This window comes from Lipophrys pholis (genome assembly GCF_963383615.2).
Source record: "Lipophrys pholis genome assembly, chromosome: 7".
Taxonomy (NCBI): Eukaryota; Metazoa; Chordata; class Actinopteri; order Blenniiformes; family Blenniidae; genus Lipophrys; species Lipophrys pholis.
Window position 1 is genome coordinate 10,804,054 of NC_137638.1, and position 25,545 is coordinate 10,829,598.

Below are 25,545 nucleotides of genomic sequence, written 5' to 3' on the forward strand. Positions count from 1 at the left end.
ACGGGCGCGTGAAGAAGCGGAGCGGACCGTGAACATGTAACTTCACGCGCACCGCCTCCACCAACATGGACCCCGCCGGGAGAAGAAACACCCACCACCTCGACCACCTCCACTTGTGGCTCCGCGGTCTGCTCTGGTGGTCGCTCCTGCTCCAGCTCGCGTCCGGAGGTAAAACGAGCAGAACTTCTGTTTCATGAATGAGAACTCGGTGCTGTTTTTGGAACAGGAATTGTCCATCTGGGTTAATGTTTTCCTCGCTCGGTAACTTCACCCTCACCCCTGCGAATGAGTGCGTTTTGTTTTGTTTGGTTTTGCTTTGCTGCTCTCTCCGCTCCACGGCTCAGTGTGGCCTTATAACAACAGGAGATGATTAAATGTTTCCTCTGCTTGTTCTGGAGCCACTTTGGGCTAAATATGACGTGTTGGGCTGCAGTGTCACTATAACTCCAGAGTTTTAACAGCACAGACACGCTGTGGCTTCTTTTATTATATCACAACACTTGAGAGTTTTTTTTTTATTTTCTTCTAACGTGAAGAAAAAAAAACAAAACAACAACAACCCAGATGTGCAGTAGTTTTGATCATGTGTGCACGCATGGATACACAGAGAGGGACTCCCACCTTATCAGATGCAGCAGCAGCAGCAGCAGCAGCAGCACAAATGGGGCTGTGATGTCCACTGCACTGGAAGAACTATCTGACTGTGACAATCGCACATTCAAATGAATTCAAAGAAATGGACATTTGTTGCTGAGAGGGAGAACTTATTGTCCGTGTGCAGATGTACATTATTTACATCCATGTGGGCATTCCTTGGCCTCTCTGGTTGATTTGATCGTGGACATGTGTCATCCGAATTCCGCCTGCGTCCAAGGCCGTGCCTCTGGGGATAATCAGGAATTGCTTCACAGTGACTCACGCCCGCCACACTGTCCTTCAGTGGAAATCACTACAATATAGACATTTGCTTTCCTCCGATGCGTTTCTGGCTGAGTTCACCCCCCCCCCCCCCTTTTTTTTTGCCCTTTGTATTACGAAACGAGCTGAAACATCCACATACCAGGTTTTGACAAAGCGTCAGCAACAAAGTGGCACCACTGTCCACAATAGTGGGGGAAAAGAGAAAAGAGTTCACTTCAGTCAAGTCGCATTTCTGATATTTGGTATATAAAATGAGCACACAAGCAGTGACAAGCGGCCTCAAATTATGTGTTTACCGGTGTTCACTGAAAGGTCACTGCCTTTGTTGTTGTGAAATCACACAATAACTGCACAGAGAGGAGCCCCGCAGACATGGAGATTACAGAACAACCTTCAAACACCTCCTGCTGTGTATTGTTTTCTCACTGCGCTCTCTCATTTACCTGCCTCAGAAATATTTCCGCCTGTCATCGCTCTCGTATGTCAGTCAGCTGGAAGCACGCCTCATTTGGCGGTCGTCCTTCATCTTTCCAAGAATCTGTCTCCGTCCAGGCGCATCTGCAAGGGAAGACCCTCTTTGTTTTAACCCGACGTGACATCACAGTCGTACGATTTGAGCGAACCCCCGCGATACGATCGAGCGTGCACGTCCGTCCTTGTCAATTTAAGGGGGAAATGTCACGGCGCTCCTCCTGGCCAGCTTTTTTGGAAAATGCTTCGTCCCTGTTTCCGCTCAAGGAGCCGGTCAGATGAACAAACATGACATACAAAAGGAGGAAAAAAAACAAAACAAAAAAGAATAAAATACTGAGTCAGATTCAGTCAGGTGAAATAACACTGGACACTGTGTGACTGTGGGCCAATCAATTCTGTTTATTTCAAGCTGCATTTAACAATCTTAACAGTCACTACACCTGGATGGGGTTGTATCAGTGAAACCACACAGTCCAGTTCGTGTCTGATAACTTCAATTAACACAACAAAAAATGACTGGAAATGACCTTTTTATTGGATCAAAGCAAAACCAATCACATCATATAATGTCTGTAGCTGAAAATACGAGAAAGATGCATGTATACAAACATATTGGGGACGTTTTTTTTTTTCTTTTAAAGCTCATTTCTGCCCGTATGTGATTATTCAGCCACGTTTTAGGGCCGAACACACCAAGCCTCTCTGATGGGGAAATATTGGGAAACAAAGCGTGTGGAGAGAAAACACCGCCTGGAACCATCTAATGACGGAGCAGCTGCATGGGTTTTGTTTTTTTTAAAACAACAAATTTTGTCTTGAGGTTAGAAGTATATTTGTTTTACAGAATATGATGAGTGAACATGTTTTTCATCAAGTTGGGCCTTTGAACGTCCCCGGTTTAGTTTAGTGTTATTTTAAAGTTAAATGAATAAACCTGTGTGCCAAAGTCATGGGACGGAATACGGTGCAGAGATATTTCGGTTTTGTTGAGAAGCATTTGAGTGAGCTGTGTGTCATCGGCGGTTTCAATTCCTTTCCTCCAAATTGGTCCAAGAGGGTTCAAACTACAAGCACTTGGGAAGTTTGCACGGCCTGCTCTAGTTCCTAAAAAAAAAAAAAAAAAAAGTATAAATCAAATTTTGACAACTTCAGAGCAGGCAAAGCCTCGAGCCCCTCCGAGAGGGTTTAGACCTCAAGGTTGAGAACCAGTACAAACTAAATGAAGCCATCACAGTTTCTGGAATTAATGAGAGACTATTTAGTTTGAACTGAGCTCAGAGAGCAGAACTAGAGGAGTGTAAATCCAGTCAATGAAATAGTTCCATCCGTCTTTTATTCAAGGTTGGCATGATGCTCGATGTGCAATCAAATAATTATATGAACTTTTTTTTTGTTTTCTTGCAGGTATTTTAATACGATGAGAAAAATCTATACAGACATTATCTATTAAACGAATGGATAAAGAAGAGGGGAAAAAAATACATTAGACCCATTTATTATTCCATAATTTATCTCAGAAGAATACATGAAAAGGGTGCTTTTTTTTTTTTTTTAAGAGTTTGAGAGCCATCTGTGAATTTGTTCCTGCAGCTCTGGCCGATTATTTTTAGCTTCCGTTTAGTTTTCTTTATCACAATAACAGTTTCTCTGCTCTCACACAATCTGAACTTTGCGGCTGAAAATTGTTTATAATTTTTATTTAGAATTCTGCTGTTTAACTTTGATTTTTTTTTACAAACATTGTCTGTTTAAATTGTGGAGTTTTATCTGCATTACATTAGTAGTATTGCGTTGTTATTATTATTATTATTATTATTATGTGTGTGTGTGATACAGTGCCATCTAGTGGTCAGAAGTGGTACGCATCGTCAAAGTCGCTTCTTATTAGTGGAAAGTGCATGACCAGTCAAACAACTTCAAGAAGAGGTGCGACTTATAGTTTGTAAGATACAGAACATACATTTTTAGTTATGTATGACGATAATCGTCTGTTTGGATTTATGTGAGCAGCTTTTGAAATTTTAAGCAACGATGTCTTCGGGAGAGACACTTTGCACTATTCTTGCTTAGCACCAAGTAGAAAACTCGCATTCTTTTCATGAACTCGTCATTATTCTCCTGTGTCTCTTTTCATTATAGACTGGATTAGTCTGTTACATGACATCCCACACTCACACAATCTATAATTTAATTTCATAGCTTTGATAGATTAATAAAGAGCTGAAAGACCAATTTGTTCCCCTTCGTTACTCACACAATTAATGTTAATGTAAGTGAAAATGGTTAGAAATGTGCAGTCCGGTGTGAAAAGAGAAAAAAAAAATAATATGTTAAATGCAAATCGAAATGCAGAGGAATTTTCATTTAATCTGTTGTTCAGTCATACATTTTAATCACAATCACGTTGTCTAATGTAGTTAACATCATGCTTTAACATCTGACTGGTTCCTATTTCCCAGGAATTTCGAGCCTAAAAATGAAAGTGTAGAGATGACGACTATAGAATAATCTGATGAAATGGGCTGTTTTCCAGTTGAAAATTGTAATAAGCACTCCTATTGTCATTTTTTGTTTGGCAGAAGTTTCATGTCATGTTTTCAACTGCTCGGTAGCCGTGTAAACGGTAAACTACTCTCATATAAACAAACCTTTTACCTGTGTTCATTAACAATGAGGAAGTATTTAGACTTTTGTGTGAAGGATTAAGCTGTGTTTTATTCAATAGCTGGCAGTGTGCAGTCAGTTTAGAGTCAGTCTCCAGTTCAGAGAAGCAGATGTGTCATTTCAGTCCCACAGATTCCGTCTTATTTAGTTTGTTTAAACAGGAAAATAATTTTGATCCCTTATTTGTTTGTGAATTCAGAAAGCCACAATGAGGATGACAATGAAATATTTGGAATTATATAAAGGTATTATTATATAAAAGATATAAGATAAGTGGTTTTGTATTTTCTCTCTACAATCAGCTCCTGTTGACTGCTTCTCCCTTCAGGCAGTATCGATCAATATAAACACTTTACTGGATCAGCTGTGTGAACGTCGACTGCAGAGTGTGCACCGACAGACTCTATTTACTCAAACTGCACATTAGTGTATTAATCTCTTAAAAAGTAACAACAGAGCTAGAAGTGTCTTTTACTTTATCCAGCTTTCCCGCTGACTCACTGCGCCCCGGGTCACGCACCGCCCAACAGAGCCGACACGGAGCGGCACGTTTCTCCGCCGAGGCGAAGATGTTTGTTAACCTTTGAATATGCGTGGGACTGTGGAGCTCATTAAAACCGGGGCTGGTGGTGCCCGGGCACGGCGGCTCAGATGAGAACGCTTCAGAGCGTGTTAGCCCAGATTACAGGGTGATGCGGAATGGCAGGGAGGTGAGGTAGAAGAAACAGCTGGGTCCATCCGCCGCGCTGCTGCCGGAACACGGGGCCGCAGACAATGTGGGGACATCGGAGCCTTTCATGTTTAGGTTGAAAGTTCCTGTCGGGGCAGGGGCAGGCCCCAGCGTGTCGGACTCCCTCCGAGCCAGCTCCACATCCACCGCCTCAGTCTGTATGTTACTGTAAGGGCATAAAAGTCAACTGTTCTTACACCTTTGGCCTTTGGGTCGTCAATGATCAGTTTTCTAGAACTGTCTGGGGTGTGAACCTGCAGTTCTGTGTGTTCTGCTTTGGCTTGGGTTTTGTTTGATCCTGACAGTGGTTGTAATTATTCCGGCTTTCAAGCTTTACCTGTAGAATTACACTCTTGTCCTGCTTGAGTGCTTGTAGGTCATTATTGTTGAGAGCATAAAGTAGAAACCTGACGGGCCCACCATTACAACGACCTTAGAAGCGCTGTTACAAATCAGTGGAGGTATGGTGTGTGTTTGTGTTTGTGCACGTGTGTGTGTGTGTTCTCTCTGTAGACAAACTCGGCTTTTCTCCTAAAGACCAGCCACGATGATAATTAGCGTGACTTTTATGTCTAAATGTCACATATTGACTATATTAAGACCACAATGCTTGACTGGCTCTGTTGCCTTTCATTTACTCAGCCCAGTTTGAATATTTGTGTCTGTGACAGAAAGCGATCGCCAACACTGGAACGTATACACTCCCCCTCCAGTTCTCCTTTAAAACTCCCCCCGTTTTAAATGTTTGTCTCTTCCAGCTTCTTTCTATGGCGATGGCTTTGTGCAGCTCAAGGCGGCGGAGTCGTCCGACCATAACGTCCTCCGCGCTCGCTTCCGGACCTCCAGCACCACTGGCCTGCTGTTTCTCGCCGCCGGCCGGAGCAGCTACATCCTACTGGAGCTCCACGCTGGTCGCCTGCAGGTGGGTACATCCATGTCCCCAGCACATGACCATATGTGTTCAAGCATATATGAGCGCACACACGCACGCCTTGTGTGTGTGTGTGTGTGTGTGTGTGTGTGTGTGTGTGTGTGTGTGTGTGTGTGTGTGTGTGTGTGTGTGTGTGTGTGTGTGTGTGTGTGTGTGTGTGTGTGTGTGTGTGTGTGTGTGTGTGTGTGTGTGTGTGTGTGTGTGTGTCTTTGTGTATGCAGATGTTTTTGCTCCACTGCATGCGCATGCCTACACACAGCAGCCACATGAACGCTGAGCTCTGTGAGCTGAGGCTTCATCTCCATTGACAGTGTCAGTATTTCAGCGCAGTAACACAAGCAGACAAGCCTATGTGCTGCTAATTTAACAGCACTTGCTTCTTGTGGTGGTGGAAACTAGACGGTTGTTGTTTTTTCGTGTCTAAATGATGTATTGAGAAAATGAACAGGATATTTTCTGCCACCTTATTGAGATTTGCTGAAATTATTTTTCTCATACATTTGGAACTAGCGCTTGAAACGCCAGGAGATCGGTGAAGCAGTAGCTATCAATGGTGCCTCACAGCAAGAAGGGATGTAGTTCAAACCTGCAGGCTGACAAAGTGTGTGTTGAGTTTTCATCTGTCGTCATTCGGCGTGTAATTCACGCTGGACAAGCATTGTAGGAAAGTCAATTATTTCAGAAAACAGAAAGCACAATATTTTTTAAAGAAAAAAAAAATGCTCCATCACTTCTTTCCATTATCATGCACCATTACCATCTGGGTAATGATATTATTATGCATTACATTTATCCATCCATCCATCCATCGTCCTCATCGCTCCACCCGACTGTCGGTCGCAGGACGCTGACTAAAGCCCGAATAATGACTTTGTGAAAACACGCTCACACGTCTGTGTATTTCAAAGAAGGCTATAAAACCTTCATGCATGTACAAGAATTAGGGTGTTTAATTACAACGACTGTTATTCATGTGTGTGGGCGTGGTTTATTTTGGACATGTTTGGCAAAAAGTAGCCTGGTCACTTCATCAGTAAATACATTTTGTTCTCTAATACTGCCTCTGAAGCGTCATGTAAGCAGCTCTGCCGGGTTAAATCAGAGCACCAAACGGACAGATGCACTCTTGAAATACAGACAATTCATTGCAAACAAAGGAAGTCCTGAGATGCACATTTGTAGCTTTTGAGCTTTAATGTTTACACATCCGTGTGACTCAGCTTCTATTTGTGTTGGACTTCTGCTCAAAGGAATGAATCACACTGACAACTGTGTTGCATTGTTGTACTTCAATGAGCAATGAGAAGTGTGCATCCCTATTCTTTGAACTAGTGCTGGTCACAAGGAGGGAAAAAAAAAATTTGCACCCTTATAAACCATCCCCGGGGTCGGGGTGTCATCCCATGTGAGTCAGACATGAGCGTCACTCCCTGGAAACCCATGCATGGATAGCAGCGACTCAGCAGCGCGCTTTGACGGGCACGCCAGCCAAATGCAGCGATGGTTTGAGATGGTGACATGATGCTCTGAGGGCATGGCTGAAGGCAAGGGGATAGTGGTGCGCTTCCTGCCTTCACCTCAGTCACAGACAAAGCTCTCTGTTCTCAAAACAGGCTACACATCACTGAAGAGGAAAACCCAAAATAGTGTGTTTGTTATCCAGGATGTCGCATGCATTGCAAGTGAGCATATTTTGATTGGTGATTAAGTGCGGTGCAGTGTATTTAGTAACAGAGTTCTCTTTTCTTTTGTCTCCTCTCAGCTAAAACTGGACCTCGGATCCGGGGAGCAGGTTTTAGAATCGGACCGAGCCACTCAGCTCAACGATCTGGCCTGGCACTATGTGGAGCTCCACCACGCGCAACTCAACGTCGCTTTGACTGTCGACAAAAATTCACACACGAGTGTAAAGCTGCCCGGTTCCCAGCACAACCTCAACATTGTAGACGGTCTCTACGTCGGAGGCTCTGGCAGCTTGGACAGACTTTACCTTCCCAGAGACCCCGTTGGCTTTCGAGGCTGCATGGAGGAGGTGACCTTCAACGAGCATGACCTGCTGTCTTCACTGAGGCCATATACCGGATTCAAGAATGTCCATGAAGTGTCTTTAGGCTGCAGTCCTCAGTTTTTCGCTACCGAGGAGGATCCCATCAGCTTCTTCAGCTCCAGAGCTTACGTTTCCCTTCCAGCCTGGAGTGTCCAGCAGGACGCTGCGTTCGAATGTGTTGTCCACACTTCAGCCAAAGAGGGAATCATACTGTACAGCACGGCCAGAGAGGGAGACTTTGTGGCAGTAGAAATCCAGGAAGGTTTAGCGGTGGCGATTGTTGGAAAAGGGGGAACCAAAACTGAGCTTCGCTCGCTCACATTCATCAATGACAGGAAATGGCATTCTCTCAAGTTGCGTTTCAGCCCCAAAAGCCTGGAACTGGCAGTAGATGGAGAGATGGTGAAAAGCAGCATTAGCTCTCGGTCTAAGGGGTTTCAAACTAAAGGTTACCTTTTCATAGGAGGCATCGATGACGGCACCAGATCAGAAGTCAGGAAAATGGGTCTTGTCTCTGTGTCTGGAAAGCGAGTCAGAGGAGGCTCCTTCAAAGGATGTTTGAAGAACATTGAAGTCAACCGAGTTAAAATGGGTCTCTCTAATGCCGTCGTCACCAAAGACATCTCGGTTGGTTGTGAGCCAGAAAAAACTCCAGAACATTCTACCACTGTGAGTCCAACAAGTTCTCCAGCATCCCTTTTCCATTTGGTGACGCCAAACCCGTCGCTGTATATGTCCACTCTCGCAAGGGGCTTGGACAGAAGGTACGGCTCAGATTTTGTCCAGCTTAAAAACCTCATTGTGCCAGAAGGTAGTCGCGCGTCTCTAGACGCCAAACACATCAAGGTTCTATTGGACTTTAAGAAGCTTGGCATTCGACAATCTCAAATTATCTTTCGAATTCAGGAGCAGCCGGTCAGAGGTCAGATAAGACTTGATGTGGACCAGGACCAGGAGGAAAACACTTTCAGCATGCTGGACCTCTGGCACGGTCGAGTCATGTACATCCACGGAGGCTCTGAGGAACCAGATGACTTCTTCATGTTTTCGGTTTCCACCAGTAGCAGAAAGCAAGTTCCCGACTATCTGAAGGGCATCAAACTGTACCGGTACAATATTTCTGTGACGCCCACCAACGATGCACCGGAGTTGAGCCTCCCCGAAGGAAATCTCTTTGTTCTGCTGGAGAAATCAAAGAAACACCTCACCACTGATGTTCTGAAGGCCACAGACATCGACAGCAGCAACAATGATCTCCTCTTCTCAGTGCTGGGCAACCTGAATGTCGACGCGGGATATTTGGAAGTGGAAAGCAACCCTGGCAAGGCCGTGACTTCATTTACATATGCAGACTTGGAGGAACTGAGGGTGTCCTACGTTCACACGGGGGTGCGAAACTCGAGGATAGTGCTTCGGGTTAGTGACGGGGAAAAGGTCAGCAACACAGTGGTTTTAAGGGTGATGGCCACAGCACTGGAGTATAAGATTGCCAACAACACGGGGCTGCAGATCACTCAAGGAGACACGGCTATAATTGGGTCAAAGCAGTTGGCTGTGCAAACCAACGCTGTAAAACAAGTTGTGGACATCCGGTACGATATAATTGAGCCCCCGCAGTATGGGGAACTCCAGAGGCTTCACTCGAGTGGTGAGTGGAGGCCTACTGACTCGTTTTCACAAAGGCTTTTAGAAAAAGAGCGCTTGAGATACATGAGCACTTTTCAGGATATCCAGACCTCCAACGCCTCTGATTATTTTAAATGTAAAGTGAACGTGGCTGCGAGGGAAACGACAGAAATCCTCTTCCCCATCACAGTGAGGTGGGTGAGTTACCGCCTCATCAAGAACGATATGATAGAGTTGGATAAAGTTAGACGAGTGACTCTTAGCTCGGAGCATCTGTTTGCTACAGCGGAGGGTGCGATCGTTTCAGAGGATGAGCTTTATTTCCGCGTCCTGACCACGCCAAAGAAAGGAAAACTCCTGCTCGACACCGCGGTCTTGAAGAAGAACTCAACCTTCCGTCAAAAAGATGTGTCCAGTCTCAGAGTGCACTATGAGCTGGTTGACAGACCTTATGAAAATTCAACTGACAGGTTCAAGTTTCAGCTGTTTTCCAAGCATGCCCAGTCACAGTATTATGATTTCCAGTTTTCCATTAAAGCCGATGTCAACAGTGTGTTTATCAAAAATGAAGGACTTGCACTTCAGGAGGGGGAAAGTAAGATTATTAGCAAAGAGGATCTGTTTGCAGAGACTTTGAGTACAAAAGATATGTTCTACACAGTCATCAGCAGCCCCAAACATGGAAAGCTGGCCCGTATTAGTCAGTCGAATTCCAATGCGAGTTACGACAACATTTTGACCTTCAGTAATCAGGACATATTAGATCAGCGAATCATGTACATTCACGATGATAGTGAAACAACCGAGGACGAGTTCTCTTTCATTGCCTCCACCAGCCAAAACTTCAAATCTTTCATTGCAGAAGATGAAATTGGGTCCAAAGGAGGAGCCTTCAACATTTCTATTCAGCTCCTAAATGATCAGAAGCCGGTGCGCGTGATTGATCAAATCTTTCATGTTGTGAGGGACGGACAAAAGTTGGTAACATTGGAAGATTTGCGTTATCACGATGCAGATTCAGATTTTGATGACAGCCAGTTGGTTTACACTCGACGAGGAATCCCAATGGGAGACTTGGTGCTGGTTAATGACACCACACATCGGTTGTTCTCCTTTCGACAAAAGGATCTGGAAGAAAAGCGAGTGTTGTTCACACACAAAGGCGTGAGCACCGGCAGGTTTGTGCTCTTTGTCTCGGATGGAAAGCATTTCGTATCAAGCCTCTTAGACATCAGTGCACATGACCCTTTCCTAAAAGTTGGAAATAATACCGGCCTGTTGGTTCAGAAAGGACAATCAGTGACACTTTCCCGCAGCAATTTTAGTGTTGTGTCAAATTTGGATATCCGAGATGACCAGGAGGTTGTGTTCAAGTTGGAGGAGCCGCCCAGACATGGAGATCTTTACAGTGATGCAGCCAAGGTCAAGTCGTTCACACTGTCCGACCTGAAGGATGGATTCATCTCCTATCGACACGACGACAGCAAACACCTGGCAGACTCCTTCAACCTCACGGTGAAAGTTAAAGGCGTTCAGTTCACAGACAGGATCAACGTGAAGGTTTACCTGGAGAGTCATCAGCGGCCGCCCATCGTGCAGCATCGCGGCACGTTACTGGTGGAAGAAGGAAAACCAGCGAAGATCGATGAAACTGTGTTGGAGGTAAGACTGTCAGTGAGAGATTTAGAATTTATAAATAACAAAGAACATGTATTTGATTATTAGTTCAACAATGATATGAAGCAGTTCCAGGTCTTGTTATTTAGGGTTGGTTTTTTTTCTGTTGTGACAACTCATTGTAAATTTTCTGTTTCCTGTTCCTGGTGAATGGCTTCATGTTTTGACACTTGTAGTATCCGATTGCTCTGGTTGTGGGTTACATGCAGCCGGAGTTGTTGCTGATATATTATTATTATATATAGTGGAGACACTGAAGATATGTTCTTATTGCAGGCAGAATTAGGAAACACCCTCTACTGCAAAACAACTCATCAGACTTTAGACTCGTTTTCTACAAAGAAAAAAAAATAATTTGAAGTGGAAATATACTCCAGTATTTCTTTTTCGTTGGTTCTATAGCACAGATTAAGCAATTGATAAACGGCAAGCCCAAAAACGAATAAAACTGGGGGTGTTTCTTTTATTTCAAAGTGTCTTTAAAGATAGTGTGGAAAAACAACTTTTATTTGAAAATACTGTTGAAAATATACAAACTAGGCCAACCTTTCTTTTTACATTTCACAGTTGTGCCAGGCCACTTCAAAAAATAAAAAGAAGTAAATCTTAGTGACAAATGCAACATTTGCGATGTTACCACAGAATGGTTTCTGATCTTTGCAGGTCACACACGAGGACAACCTGCCATCTGAGATCGTGTTCACAGTTCAGGTCGCCCCGTCTCACGGCTTTCTCCGGCGTTTTGTCAACGCGGACGAGCGTTACATCGGAACCAAGCAGTCTCCTGTCAAGACCTTCACCCAAGACGACATTAACGCTGGCAACATCCAGTACGTGCAGGTGGAGCCCAACAAAGTCAACGACACCTTCGTCCTCGACGCCACCAACGGGGTCACTGACGTCAGCAGCATTAGGATGTCGGTGGACGTCATCCCGCGCCTCATCCCGCTTCATGTCTCCAACTTCACGCTGAGCGAAGGCGGCTCCAAGGCGCTGACGGAGGACGTGCTGAGCGTCACCAACCGGCACTTTACTGGAATCCACTTTTTCTATGATCTGACCGATCCCCCGCAGCACGGCCACATCGAGCACTCTCGCCATCCTGGTGTTCCCATCACCACATTCACCAGGAGACAGGTGAGACATCCTGACGGACAATCTATTAGCTGCAGTTGAATATGTAAAGAACCATTCATCACTGAGCGTTAATCTGAACCATTAAACCTCCTTGTGCATTTATACATTAGCCATCTTTCCCTTTATTATAATTCTACATTAAAGATAAAAAAAAGTGTTGCCCTTACTTCCCTCCCACCTGACTCCATCTCTAATGCCGTGTTGTTTTTTCTGTCTCTCAAACATACGTCAGTTTCTGTTTTGTCATTAAAACCATGTAACACAGAGCAAGTGCTAAAACTTGTGACTGTATGTCGCGCTTTTGAATCTCCAACAGTCTTGTGATTGCTGTTCCTGTGATCTTTAACCAGGTGGAGCACGAATTCATATACTACGTCCATGACAGCAGCGAAACCTTAACTGACAACTTCACCGTGGTGGCCAATGACACCGGCCTGAGGAAGCACAGCGCGGCCCAGACGGTGTACATCCAGGTTACAGCTGTCAACGACGAGCCTCCTGTTATTACAGCCAACAGGGTCCTCAGGGTGAGTCCTCTATATTTAAACTCCCGGCACTTTTTTTTTTTATGCGCGTGTGTCTGGCACCACAGCTTACTGTCAGAGGATTTTCGTGTGGGCACTGTCGCAAGTTGCCATGGATCACTGGCTCACTGAAAGAGGGGAAAGTATGTTTGCTATGTGGGGGAAGGTCCAAGGGGGCCGGCAGCAAGGAACAGACGCTGACACACATTCAGAGGTCCCTGGGTCTTGTAGGAAAGTGCGTTTTGGTGCTAAGGTGTTAAATCGTCAAATTCCTCATGTTTCAAAATACATTATGCTGCTTCAGTGGCGTTAAGTGTGATCTGTGTTGACTTATTATGAAGGCGTCTTTTGAATACAAAACCGAAATGGAAAATAACTCCCAGGCATTGCACAGATGATATTTTGAGTGGCATATTAGCTGAAATTGGATTTAATCCATTCCAGATCATCTGAGTGCTGATTGGCACAATGCCACGACCCCGAAATAGAAAATACTGTGGCCACACTGCCTGAGCTCGGTTTCCTCTGCTTCACTTATCTCTGCACACATCTTCTTGTTCAGAGAAACCACTGGTTACTCGCCGCTGTCTGAAAGCAGTCATTACCTACACACATCCTAATTATATATGTTTATGAAGCAACGCGGCAAGTCTTGTGTTCATGTGCCGTGTAGCGCTGGCTCGTACTGCTCAGTAATGCAGCTCTGTCAGGTCCCGGGATAAAGATGGGTTGAGGTGTATTGTAGGTGTCTTTTGTCTTTGCCCCAAATTCCTCAAATTCCTCTGGGATCCTGTCGACTCTGAGAAGAGCGTCTCAGATTTGAAGCCCTCACAAAGAAGCCACGTTAAGTCAGAAACTTAAAAAAAAGACTTTAAACTTGATTTATTTTTAAGAAATTAATTTTATTAACCATGTCTGATTCATTTCAATATCAGTCACTTTATCATGCTTTCCTTGATTCTTAGTGGAAAGTAAAGATTCTTCTAAGGAACTGATTTCATGCTGGCCACCAGGGGGCCCTCTGCTACTGCCAGTTTAGTCTGACAGCCAAGTTACAGTAAAAATATTCAGCATTTACATTAAAAGGTTTGGCAGGAGTGAGTGTTCAGACTCATGTCTTGTTTTCTGTCTTTACACGACACCTCATCATGGCCAAACACAAACTGTCCAATGTCACTTTTAAAACACAAGGACACATACAAAAGAGAGGAAAACATTTGAAGATGATTTTCTTTTCTGATTTGTCAAGATTTAGAAAAGTTTCAAGGGATTTTAAGTCATACAAAATAGAGTAAAGTGTCCCTGATGGTCAGGCTATGGAATGTTGCTAAAATGACTGGTTTATGTCGTTTTTGACACTTAAGGCATTCAGAAACCATTAATTACAGTTTAAAAAGAAGAGGGCAGAGTAAATCTAAAAGGCCAGCATATGTTTTCATAAAGTAGCTATCAGTTCTATTGAATGTCCCTCAACACACTTCAAAGTGTCTGGCACTTGCACTAACGTTAATCCCACCAAAGTGGATCAAACATACACTTGTAGTGAAGTTTGTTCTGTTTAAACTTGTCCTCTCAGTAAAACTGCGTCCTGAGGTGCTGAAGGCCCCCGGCAGCGCTTGAGGAATCGATCCCGACCACAGCGGGTTGGATGTGCAAATTGATCTCATGTGTGTCTGTCCTTTGAATGCGGTGAGTCACCGTGATGTTGTTTCGTCGGTCCTGCTGGGACTTCCTGGCAGATGACAGATTACCGGGGGTGTAGTCACTGCCCACCTGTGGGGAGACGTTGCTGCTTGTGTGCAGACGTGAAGTGTTTTGGAGCCCTGTTGCATCTCCTCCTGTGGTGTTTATGTGCACTAATTGCAAAGGTTGCAGAGCCTTCCAACACCTCAGTGTAGTCACCGATCCATCTGCACGTCTTCCAATGTTTTGTGCTATTAAGTCAAAACTCATCTGATCAAACTGTTGTATTCTGCTGGGATGTTTCTCACATTAGTCGACTCCCTGGGTCCCAGAGAAAACGTGAAGCGAGCTCATTTTCTGCGTGAAGACAGAAGCAGAACTGTGCTCACACCCCGCCGTATAGAACTACACTAAAACATGCTTACAGGGCTTCTGGGAGGAGATTAGCACCTATGTGTACGTGAGAAAACGCTTGATTAAATTTCATGAGCTTTGACTCCAAATCCTATAATCACATTTATTCTAACCATGAAGCTGCCACAATGGATTACACAGGAAGGGTATGTCTGAGGGGTATAGGAGGTACTCTTTTCCGAAGCCCTTTTTTTGTTTTAACGTTTTTTGTTTTTTTTTTCAAACATTATATATGAAGACTGAACAGTTGAGGGCCAGGGTAATTACAATTCTAAAATAGTACTAGTATCACTATGCACAGGTTACAGTGGATGGCTCGAAGTCTAATATACACAGTTTCTTAAGGATCTTTTTTTCTCCAGTATTCCTTTAACAGTCGCAGCGTAAAAGTCAGAGTCTCCATCCTGTGAATCGAGTTTATGATGTAGTGAATCCCGCTGCAGCATTTGGTTATTGCTTTTTTTACTTGCAGCCATAATTATTCTGAACAGATAGGACTCTCTTTTATGTAGGCCTTCAGGAGGTTGTTCAAGGTACAATGGCACAAAAGAAAAATCCAGCACTATACTCAAGCCTTCTGATATTAATTATTCCACCTTCTCCCTGAAGTCTTTTAAATCCGGGCAAGACCAAGATATGTGAAAGCAGTCTGCAGAAACCTTTCCACACCTGTGAACCACTCCACCTGGATCTGTAATTTGGGGTAATAAAAAAAATAAAACCATACAAAAACTGGATTATTTTCATGAGATAAATTACATTTTCAATATTATTTATAAACCAGAAAGAAATATTAAAGTGAGCAAAAATCTCCCAAACTATTTAATAAAACAACTGAAACATTACAGTGGGTATAATAAAGACTGGATGCCTTAAAAAAGTATGTTTTAAGGAGTAAATTCAAAGAAGTTGGAGATCCTGCAAGTTATATCTCCATTTATCTCTGCCAAAACCGGCCCATAAGAAGCTCCAATATGGCTGCTAAACCACCAACCAAATGGAAAAGAAATTCAAAGAAAACCTAGATTTTCAGACTTTGGTTCGTGTTTTTTGGACATTTTGCAGCAGAAGGTTTGATTGAAAATAGTTTCATGTTGAGATTGTTGCAATTTTCAGTCATAACTGTTGTGTCTTTGTGAAAATATAGACCTTTTCATCACATATATGCTGAGCCACAACAAAGAGAAGTTTAAATTTAACGATTGTTGTGGCATTATTTTGCCGGTCCAGCCCACTCAGGATTAGATTGGACTGTATGTGACGTCTGATTTAAAATGTGTTGGACACCCCTGTTCTACAGCCAAGGGGGTCCTGTTGGCAGACTGCAGCTCCCTGTGTCATTAACCTTTGACATGGTAACAACAAAACAATCACACCAGAGGAAATGATTCTGCCTACAGGTCAATATATTTGAAATGTATGATTGAGCCAAACACAAGCTTTAAAATTATTACTAAATGCTTAAAATATGTTCCAGATACATAGGAAACCAGTAATGGACTAAATTGTAGATATTTAATCATTAATAAATAGAATTATATGAAGTTGTCTTTAAAGAGGGCTTCAACATCGAGAGGTAAATATGACACGAATAACTCAGTTCCATCGTCCCTTCACCTTTACAGGTGAAATAAGAGCCGTCATCACCACTGTGCATTCATGTAACTTGTCTTTCAGTCTTGCATTAATGTCTGTGGTCAGCAACCTGTTCAGAAGGCAATACGTCATTCTGTAATGATTCCTCTGGCGTCGAGTACAGAAGCTCATCCTTTATTGTCAAACGTCTCCACACTTCAGTCCTTTTGTTGTCTTTGTGTCAATGGGTTCCTCTGTTGCTGTGTGTCGGCTCAAAGTGTTCAAATCCACACGAAAGAAGGGGATTCGCTGCGCCTCACCGACACTGCGCCGCTGTGTGTTCAGTCCTGTGCGGCTATATTTAGTCCTGAGATGTCCTTGATTCGAGTAATGCTCAAGTGACAGTTTTCCTTAGGTTGTTATTGTCTTACCATGTAGGTGCGTGATGTGGAGATTTCTTTCTTTTTCTTTTTTCTTTTTTCTTTTTTATTGCAGTCATGCTTCAGTGGATAATGTTTTCTACTGTGGGAAATAAGGGAAAAGAAAAAGAGTGAAAATATGTTAAAGCCTTGGAGCTGGACGAACACCAACAGCAACCTGCGTCCGTTGTCTGAGGGCCTGAACGACAAGGACACATCAGCTTTTATGAAGCTCCAGTCTTTCCCTCTGTGCTCCAGCTTTGTGTGGAGAAGGTGCACCTTAGCTGCTGCATTCTGATAAAGTCGACGGAACCTTGTTGAGAACCACAAACTTTGCATTTAGTATTTTTCTCACCAGCTGGATCGTGTGAATTTATCCTAAAGACTCGCATCCGCAAATGGAAACAAGCTTTTGACTTGGCGAGTCTGTAACCAAATATGGTGGCGTTTCCTTCCATCTATCAGAGTAAATGTCAAACCGGGATTGAGCTGTCAAATATGGTTAACTTCCCCATCCTGAGCCGTGTCAAACGAAATGTCCAGAGTCCCTGCAGGTCTCTGTTTTCATGCAGATCTCTGATGGCAGCTGTTGTGTCCTTGACTGTCATGTGTCCAGGTTTGGGTGTCCTCTGTGACAGAAATCAGGGGGGAGGATCTGAGAGCGCAGGACCTGGACACGCCGCCAGAGGAGCTTGACTTCATGGTGACGCCGCCCAGCAACGGACACCTGGCACTGAAGAGCGCCCCCATGAAGCCAGTACTCAATTTCACCCAGGTTCACATCGAGCAGGGGCAACTGCTGTTTGTCCACAAAGGTAAAAAAAATCAATCAGTTTTTAGTGACAACAATCATAACGTCCTAAATATGTATAATATGTATTTAAGTAATTATCCTTGAGTATTATTGTTCCGATGATCAAATTAGTCAAAGGACTTTGTTCTGCACTTTTATACAGTAAAATTGATTGATTTTGAGCAGTTTTAGATATAACCTTCTATATGGTTGTGTAAATTTATCCTATTTATTTCAGTAATCCCTGAGTGTATTTAGTCTTGTTGTTCCTTCTGCTTCCACTAGGGGACACTGTTGACAGTTACTCCCGGTGCACTGTGTTCTTCCTGTGCAGGTTGCTTGTGTGACATATTCATGTGCAGCAACATCATGCAACTCTGAGCTGTTAAATGAAGCTGAGGTGAAGGTTTGAGCTGAAGGTAGTCGTGCGAGCTGAAAGTCTAGGAACTGATGGGGAAATACATTGTGTTGACGTGTGACTCAGACCAAGTTCCTGCTTAATGATCTAATGTTCTGATTCCTATCTACTTCTTTTACTTTCCACCAGAAAAGGGTGTAAAAACAGAGTGAGAGGAGCTCCACCCCACATGTAGAAGAATGGGTGTTTTTGTTTTTAATAATTTACAACCACATGCACTCATTTATTAAGCTCTCCCTCCTAGGAAAATGAGTTCACAGTTGCAGTCCAGTTTTACTCTTGTAAGAAATGCTGATCAGGTACTTTTTGTGTCTATTTTGCAGAAACAAAAGGTCCCTGATTTGTTTTTTATTTTTTGTTGTCAGCTGAGAATAAAGTAGAAATCACAGACCTTTAGTCAGTGTAGGAGAAGGATTGTATCCTCAGCTATGTATTTCATGTTCACTACTATTACTCCTTTTTTTGTGCTTTTTCTAGGAGCCATGTCCGGAGGATTCAACTTCCAAGTCAATGACGGCGTTAACTTCACTCCCAGGCAGATCTTCAGCATCACCGCTAAAGCTTTAGTTCTCAATTTGGAAAGAAACCACCCCCTGAAGGTTTTCCCAGGTAAATCTCATCACCTGAGAAGAGAAATGTCAATAAAAAATAGATTAGTATTATTATAAATATCAGTCATGTGTAACAAATGGCTTTGTCTTTCTGATGCCATTTGTTTTTCTTTTATTTTCAAAGTCTTCATTCTTTCGTATGTTGGTGAGAATGGGTGTGTGTCAGGATTTGTCTTTACTGTAATGTTTGTTTTTCCTTTTTGTCTACTAAGTGTGTTGCAGACACTTTTCATCTTATTACGCCAGGGATAAGTTAAACACAGGAAGGGAAGACGACTCTTTAATTATTAACACACTGGCTAAGCATGCAATCATTAGCCAGATCCCAAAACTTTAAACTATGGAAATAAGTTCAGCAATCAATCAAAAATTCATATATTTTTTATTACAATATACAGGTGTATCAGATTCCCCCTCCCATCACTGATCCATACTTGGTCCTCTAATTAGTAAAGGTGGGATTGACTCTAGATCATTTTAAGACGTCATTATTCTTGGTAATAATGAGACACATCTTCCTGACTGTGTTGGAATCGTGCTCGGCGTACACAGACTCTATTGATAAAATTGATTCATAATTAATTTTAATGTTGTCATGTCAGATAAAGACAGTGTTTCACTGAAGTTCATCATGACATCATCAGAATTTTTGAAGTGTAACATGTGTTTTTTCTTTTGTCTGGTTTTAAGTCCTACACAGCTGTTTTCTCTGTTTGTAATAACCTTTAATGTGCCACATGTAGAATTATCCAGTGAATCAGCTTCTACAGAGTCTTAATAGTTTGATATTCACTTCTTTCAATTGGCTGACTGGGTGTTGTCTGTGTCTGTGTCTCCAAAACACATTTCAAGGGTTTCTGAGCTTTTCACTCGTCCGCTGTGTGAATTTAGGGGAGTAGACATTGTGAGTGCAGCGAACAGCCAGCTGGCACGCTCTGCTGAGCCTCCCAGCCGCAGGGTGAGTGGGTGCTTGAAAAGCCGTGCCACTGTCTGTCTGAGGCAGCCCCGTTCGCGCTTTGTGCCAGGCGGGGCTGGAGAGAAAGGGCGGGTTGGGAGCCCCGACTGACCATGAAGAGTTTTGATGGAGGTGACAGGGGGACATGGAGCACTTTCACACTGTGGAGGGAATTAATGTTTTCCCCCTTTTTGCCTGAAGAATTCTTCCAGTGTCTGTGTGCATGCTGAAAAGCTGAGCTGAGACTCCCTGCATGTGGCTCATTAGCGAAGCATTGACCTAAAAGCTGAGGGACGGTCAGATATTGTGGTGGTGCTGCTGCCTGTAAATACTGCAAAAGACTCTTTTAGCTTGGGGAAATTTACTCTCATCTTTAATACACAAGCCGAATTATATACGTGGAGAAACATAAAACGAATTAGTTCAGCATGCTTTTTAATCACATTACAAAAAGAAAAAAAATGCTCCATAGTTGTGAAATGAAATGCCGGCTGTTCTGAAGCAAGATACAAAGAAAAAGTAGAAGGAAAAATGAAGATATTTGATCATTTAGCATGTCGGATTTAGTGGCAGAGGAGTTTTCATTGTGAAAAGACAGGAAATTTCCCATGAGAAGCAAGTAAGATGGGAGCGTTTCTGACGACAAGTGATGAATGAATTTCACTGTGTCTCGACCCCTTTTCCCCTCTCATTGTCTCTCATCATTTATCAGCAGTCTTTTTCGGGATCCTCACCATATTTGCAGTAGCAGCAGGGCTGCGGAAGTCTGTTATTCATCTCCAGAAGAGGAGCAGCTCTCCGTAGACATCAGGGATCATGCTCAGTCGATGTTTCTTTTTTACTTTTATTTTCCCCAAGCGGAAGATTCACGTCTGCAAGGAGCTGATCCACTTTTAATTTCTTGTTTGGATTTTATGTAACACCCTCGGTGCAGTCGGACGGTGCTGTAAAGAAAAGCCTCTGATGTCTGCAGAGCAGCTTTAATTTGACACTTCAAAAGACTCTCGTCGGCCTATTCCAGGCCTTGTTTTGCATAATTCGCAGTCAGAAAAGATGTGAAAGACTTCCAGAGGGGGAGACCTCGCAACTTCTCATGCAGTCGCACGTGGATTTCAACAGTATCGTCGCAGCTGAACTGAAAACCCAAGTGGAGCGAACACATTTTGTTTACGCGTGTATTTAAAAGATCAAGAGTTTTTCCACTGATTCTCTTTATCCGTGTTTCTCCAGGTACCTCGAGACCGATCACAAACGAGCATTTACAAGCGGTGACCAATGACATGAGCAACACCTCCAACCGCATCATCACATTCAACGTGCTGCGGCAGCCCAAACTGGGACGTCTGGTAACGAGACAGCCTGACAACTCGACGGCAGACGTCTCCTCCTTCACACAGGATATGGTGAGTGAGGAGCTGGAGGTTATGTCAACACTTGTCTCTCATTTCACATAAGTGGATTTCCAAAATAGGACAAGTGATGTGAGCCCGAGTAAGATTAAACATTAGGGCTCGTTCACCCATGTGGAAGTTTGCCAGATTCCCATCACATGAATAAATCATATTCTACATGCCCATTCAGGAAATTGACTGTCCTCCTGTTTGCTGAATGGGACATGTAATGCTTTTATGTGATCAATTATTCCTGATGGATTATGACCTGACACTCGAAGCTGTGATGTTTGTGCTCCATTTACTGCTGAGCAAAGCAGATTCATTACACATGGTCTAATGTAGTCTGGTGGGAGATTTATCGAGGTTTTTTTTACAGTTGACTGAGTTCACTTGAGCGGCGGCTGATCTGGGAGTTGTGCAAATTTGTTGATGTGGATTTTATTTTGGGTCGTGGTTTTTCTCTGAGGGTCTGGTTTCTTCCCGTTTCACAGGTGAACAGGAAAGAGGTTGTGTACGTTCAAACGCCCGTCGAGTCAGTGGGCTGGGAGGCCATGGACTCCCTGACCTTCTCCATCGCATCTCCGCCTGCTTCTGTGGACAGCCAGACCTTTAGAATAGACATCTCCTATGAAAACACCGGGCCCGAACACAGAACAGTCCTGCTTGCAAACACAGGTACGAACAAACCTGTGCTGATATGCAAACGGCTGACTGAGGCTGTACTTAAACACACTGGCGTTTTCAGTTGGATATTAACAACAGCACACTCCCTGGAGCAGCATTAACATGATGCTGTATGGAAGGTATTTCTTTTAACATGTCAACACTGTTGTAAACAGTTGAAGAAAAAGCTTTCAGTCACGCAACACCAGTTAGCATTTTTTTTATTTGGCAGTGATGTCAAGCCAAAGTGATTCATCTCTGAAAAGGATTCAGATTTGGATTTTCCCAAAACCAACATGGCAACCAGTTATTTGCAAGTATCTCAAAAAAACGTTCCCACATATGTGGCGACGCAACAGACGTTTAAACGGCGAGTAGATAAAAGTTTCCATAGAGAGTGCCGACAGTCAAACAGGGAGGCTCTGTCTTGAGTGCATCCGACACACACCAAGAGGTCACATTCCTGTTTTTGCTGACCCCCGGAGTAACACTGAAATACTGACATCTTCATATGAGTCAATTTATTACAGAATTTATTATCATTGTTAAAGAAATAGTGAGAAAAAGCAAGATTACCCAAAGAAAACATGGATTAATATGCAAAATCCACAAAAACATGTCATTACCTTATCAACCCTTTATGTGAGGTGACAGGATCAACCACTCCAGCATAGTGCCCCCGCATGGCGTTGACCCCTTCCTGTATTTGTCCACAATGCAAACTACAGGTGAGGTAGTTGATCCTCTGTCAGCATTAAGTAAAGTCCTAATCAATCAGATGGTATTTTGATCACTTCCAAATGTTGCGTTTTGATGTTTATAAAAATATCAAACCGATGTTGCCTTGGTAACAGGCGCCGAGGTGACCGAAGGGAAGAGCGTCGCCATCGACAAGTCCAAGCTCGACGCCTCCAACCTGATGACCAAGCTGCCGGCGCCCGAGCGGAGCTCCCACGAAGTCTGGTTCCAGGTGACGTCTCTGCCTCGACATGGCGTCATCGTGGTGGGCGAGAGAAACCTCACCAGGGAGAAACCCAACTTCTCCCAGTTCATTGTCAACAAATACGGTATCACCTACAAACACGACGACTCCGAGACGACTCACGATTCTTTCGCGTTCAGCGCGTGGGTAAATTCGAAGGGCAAAACGGCACAGCGCCCTGAAGACGACAGTGACGTTGCGGAGTGTTTTAACATTACAGTCACACCTGTGAATGATCAGCCGCCTGTGCTAAAAACCAAAGCTCCCAGTTTGAAGGTGGTACGGGGCGATACTGTGGCCTTCGGGCCGGAGAACCTCAAAGTGGAGGACTTGGATAATGTTCCTGAGGACATTACATTTTCTGTGATTAGCAAGCCAAGCAATGGTTATTTAGCTCTTGAAGGAAGCTTGAATGAATCAATAACCTCCTTCACACAAGCTCAAATTGACAACAGAAGTATTTTCTTCATCCACGATGGAAGCCCTGCCTCGGGGGTGTTTTACTTCAGTGTCACCGATGGCCATCATAAACCAATATACAAACTTTTTAACCTGGAAGTTACAAAAATCTCCATTTATCTGGTCGGCCTCACTGAAGTGTCGCTACGACAAGGGACCACTGCCGTATCGCTGACGCAGGAAAACCTGTCTGCTGAAACCAACGGGAAGAATCTGACCCTTCACTACCAGATTACAAGGCCTCCAAACTTTGGGAAAGTTCTGAAGGACGACGAAGAGGTTACACATTTCAAGCAGGGCGACATCGAGGCTGGAAGGTTGTCCTACCATATGATCTCTCTGTCTTCTGCAGAGGACAGCTTTGAGTTCACCGCTTTCACTTCTGAGGCTAACCTGACAGGCCAAGTCCTCAATATAACCGTCAGACCTCTGGTCCAGGTGGGTAGACACCTGAGGATTCCCAACGGCGTTAAAGTAAAACTCAACGCGGGGTTTCTTAATGCCTCTGAACTGGCTCAAGTCAGTGGTAGTGACCCTGTTTTTGAAATAATATCACAACCTAACTATGGAAAAGTGGTGCAGACAAAAGGGAAAATGTCAACAAAAGGTGTTCCTGTCAATTCGTTCACCTTTCAGGAGGTCGTGCGGGAGAAAGTAGCTCTGGAGCTGAGCGCCAACATGACGGGAGTTCAGGAGCTGAATGATTCTCTTGTGTTTGTATTGAAAGCTGATGACACCCAGCCTGCGAGAGGGGAGTTCCACTTCACAGTCGTACCATATGACCCACTACTTTTTCCAACCACAGCGAGCCCTGCTCCAACCACATCATCCGCTCCTCTGACTCCAGTCAAGACCACGAAAAATGGAACTGCCTCGCCAGTCCTGTCTACAGTCCTCCGCTCCACCCAGCAGCCCAGCAAAAACCAGCAAAGATACAAGGGGCGCGACCGCTGGGGGAACTCCAACAGAACCAGCGTTCTCAGCACGACGCTCGGCAAACCGTCTCACACAGAGGAGTTCCCCTTCAGAAACACTCCAGTTCGTGTGGAGTCCTACCCTCAGAAAACGTCCAACCCGCTGCTGGTTATCTTACCACTGCTGGCCCTCCTGCTGCTCGTGATCATCTTTGTAGTGCTGGTCGTCTATCTGCGACACCACAGGCGAAGGAAGCAGAGCACCGCGACGCCACAGGAGCCGCCCCCGGCCGCTCACCCAGACGGTCCATCGTACCAGGGCGAGACCCAGAGGAGCGCTACGGTTCCCACGGTCACCGTCACTCCTCTCAACCCCACCTGCCCAGGTAGTCCCGCCTTCGATCGGCTGCTCACAACAAATCACAGCTCGCCATACGACACCATCGACTCTAATATGCTCGTCAGTTCTTGGAGTAATAATTCACCCGCAGCTTCTTCACAAATCATCAGAACTGCCACTCCCACTCTGCGGAAGAATCAGTACTGGGTGTGAACTTCCACAAACGCCAAGGGAGTTATTGTTATTGTCACGTGTAAAGATTCACTCCCAGGTACTGCTGATGATGAGCCACTTGGCCTCATTCGGTGTGTAACTGTTGTGCACAATTCTATTGTTCAGCCTCATCACTCTCATGCACATTTCAACAGACAGCATTTACAGCCGTGAATAACTGGCAGAGGAACGCAAAAACAAAGCTGCTGCACACAAAGCTTCTCATTGACTGGACGTGTCGTCATATAGAGATGTAATATGGACCGTACTCTGAGATGGACGTCAGTGACAAGTCCCCAGAAAGTGTTGGTATCCCCCTGCTGGCTGGTGGCAGCACATGTCAAAGATAATTCAACTTCCATGTTTGCAGATGAGCCATGAATGGTTGACGGCATGCTGATGAAGCGGAGTACATGTGTGAGAGCTCATTACGATGACGCCTGTGTCAGGGTCATGTCGCCTTCGCTTCTGTGGTTCCGCGTCTGCTGGGATTTCATCTTCAGGCTATTCACTTGTTCAAGCGACGTTCTGCCCCTAGTGGACAAACGTTCTCATGACATTGTAAGTATGACTGAAAGAGATGAACAAACTGGAGCTCTTTGTCACGCATCAGTCACAAGTAGAACCAGGAGCGGCTCTTCACCACAACATTTACAGAGTGGCCATCATCACTGTAAAATATAAACTCTGTTTGTGCCTCGTCCATGTTTAATCACCACTGTTACCTGGTCCTGCATGTTGAAATTCCTTCCAGACTGGGAGACGACGCCTGTACCACCTTGAAACTGTGAATTACTGTGACTGGCACTGGCGCTAAGATGTATTACCTGAGCATTTCGATTGATTGTGCACATTTTTATATAATTTCCATGTGGTATAATACGACAGTAGAGCATTTCTTTTTGTAAACTCAGGTATTTTGTTAACAGTCATGTTACCTTGATTGGAGGTTGCATGTTTATTGCCACAAAGTGAGACTTA

General features: G+C 44.1%; 1 protein-coding gene across 1 annotated transcript; it reads left to right on the plus strand.

Moving 5' to 3' along the window:
• Positions 1–65: 65 nt before the first annotated feature.
• Positions 66–24,564, plus strand: cspg4ba (chondroitin sulfate proteoglycan 4ba; the record flags this gene model as incomplete). Its single annotated transcript, XM_080466539.1, has 10 exons — positions 66–168; positions 5,548–5,711; positions 7,483–11,055; positions 11,734–12,207; positions 12,558–12,734; positions 17,439–17,637; positions 18,511–18,642; positions 20,830–21,002; positions 21,485–21,668; positions 22,511–24,564. The coding sequence occupies 10 exons, from the start codon at positions 66–68 to the stop codon at positions 24,562–24,564; spliced, it is 7,233 nt and encodes a 2,410-aa protein (XP_080322665.1).
• Positions 24,565–25,545: the final 981 nt, after the last annotated feature.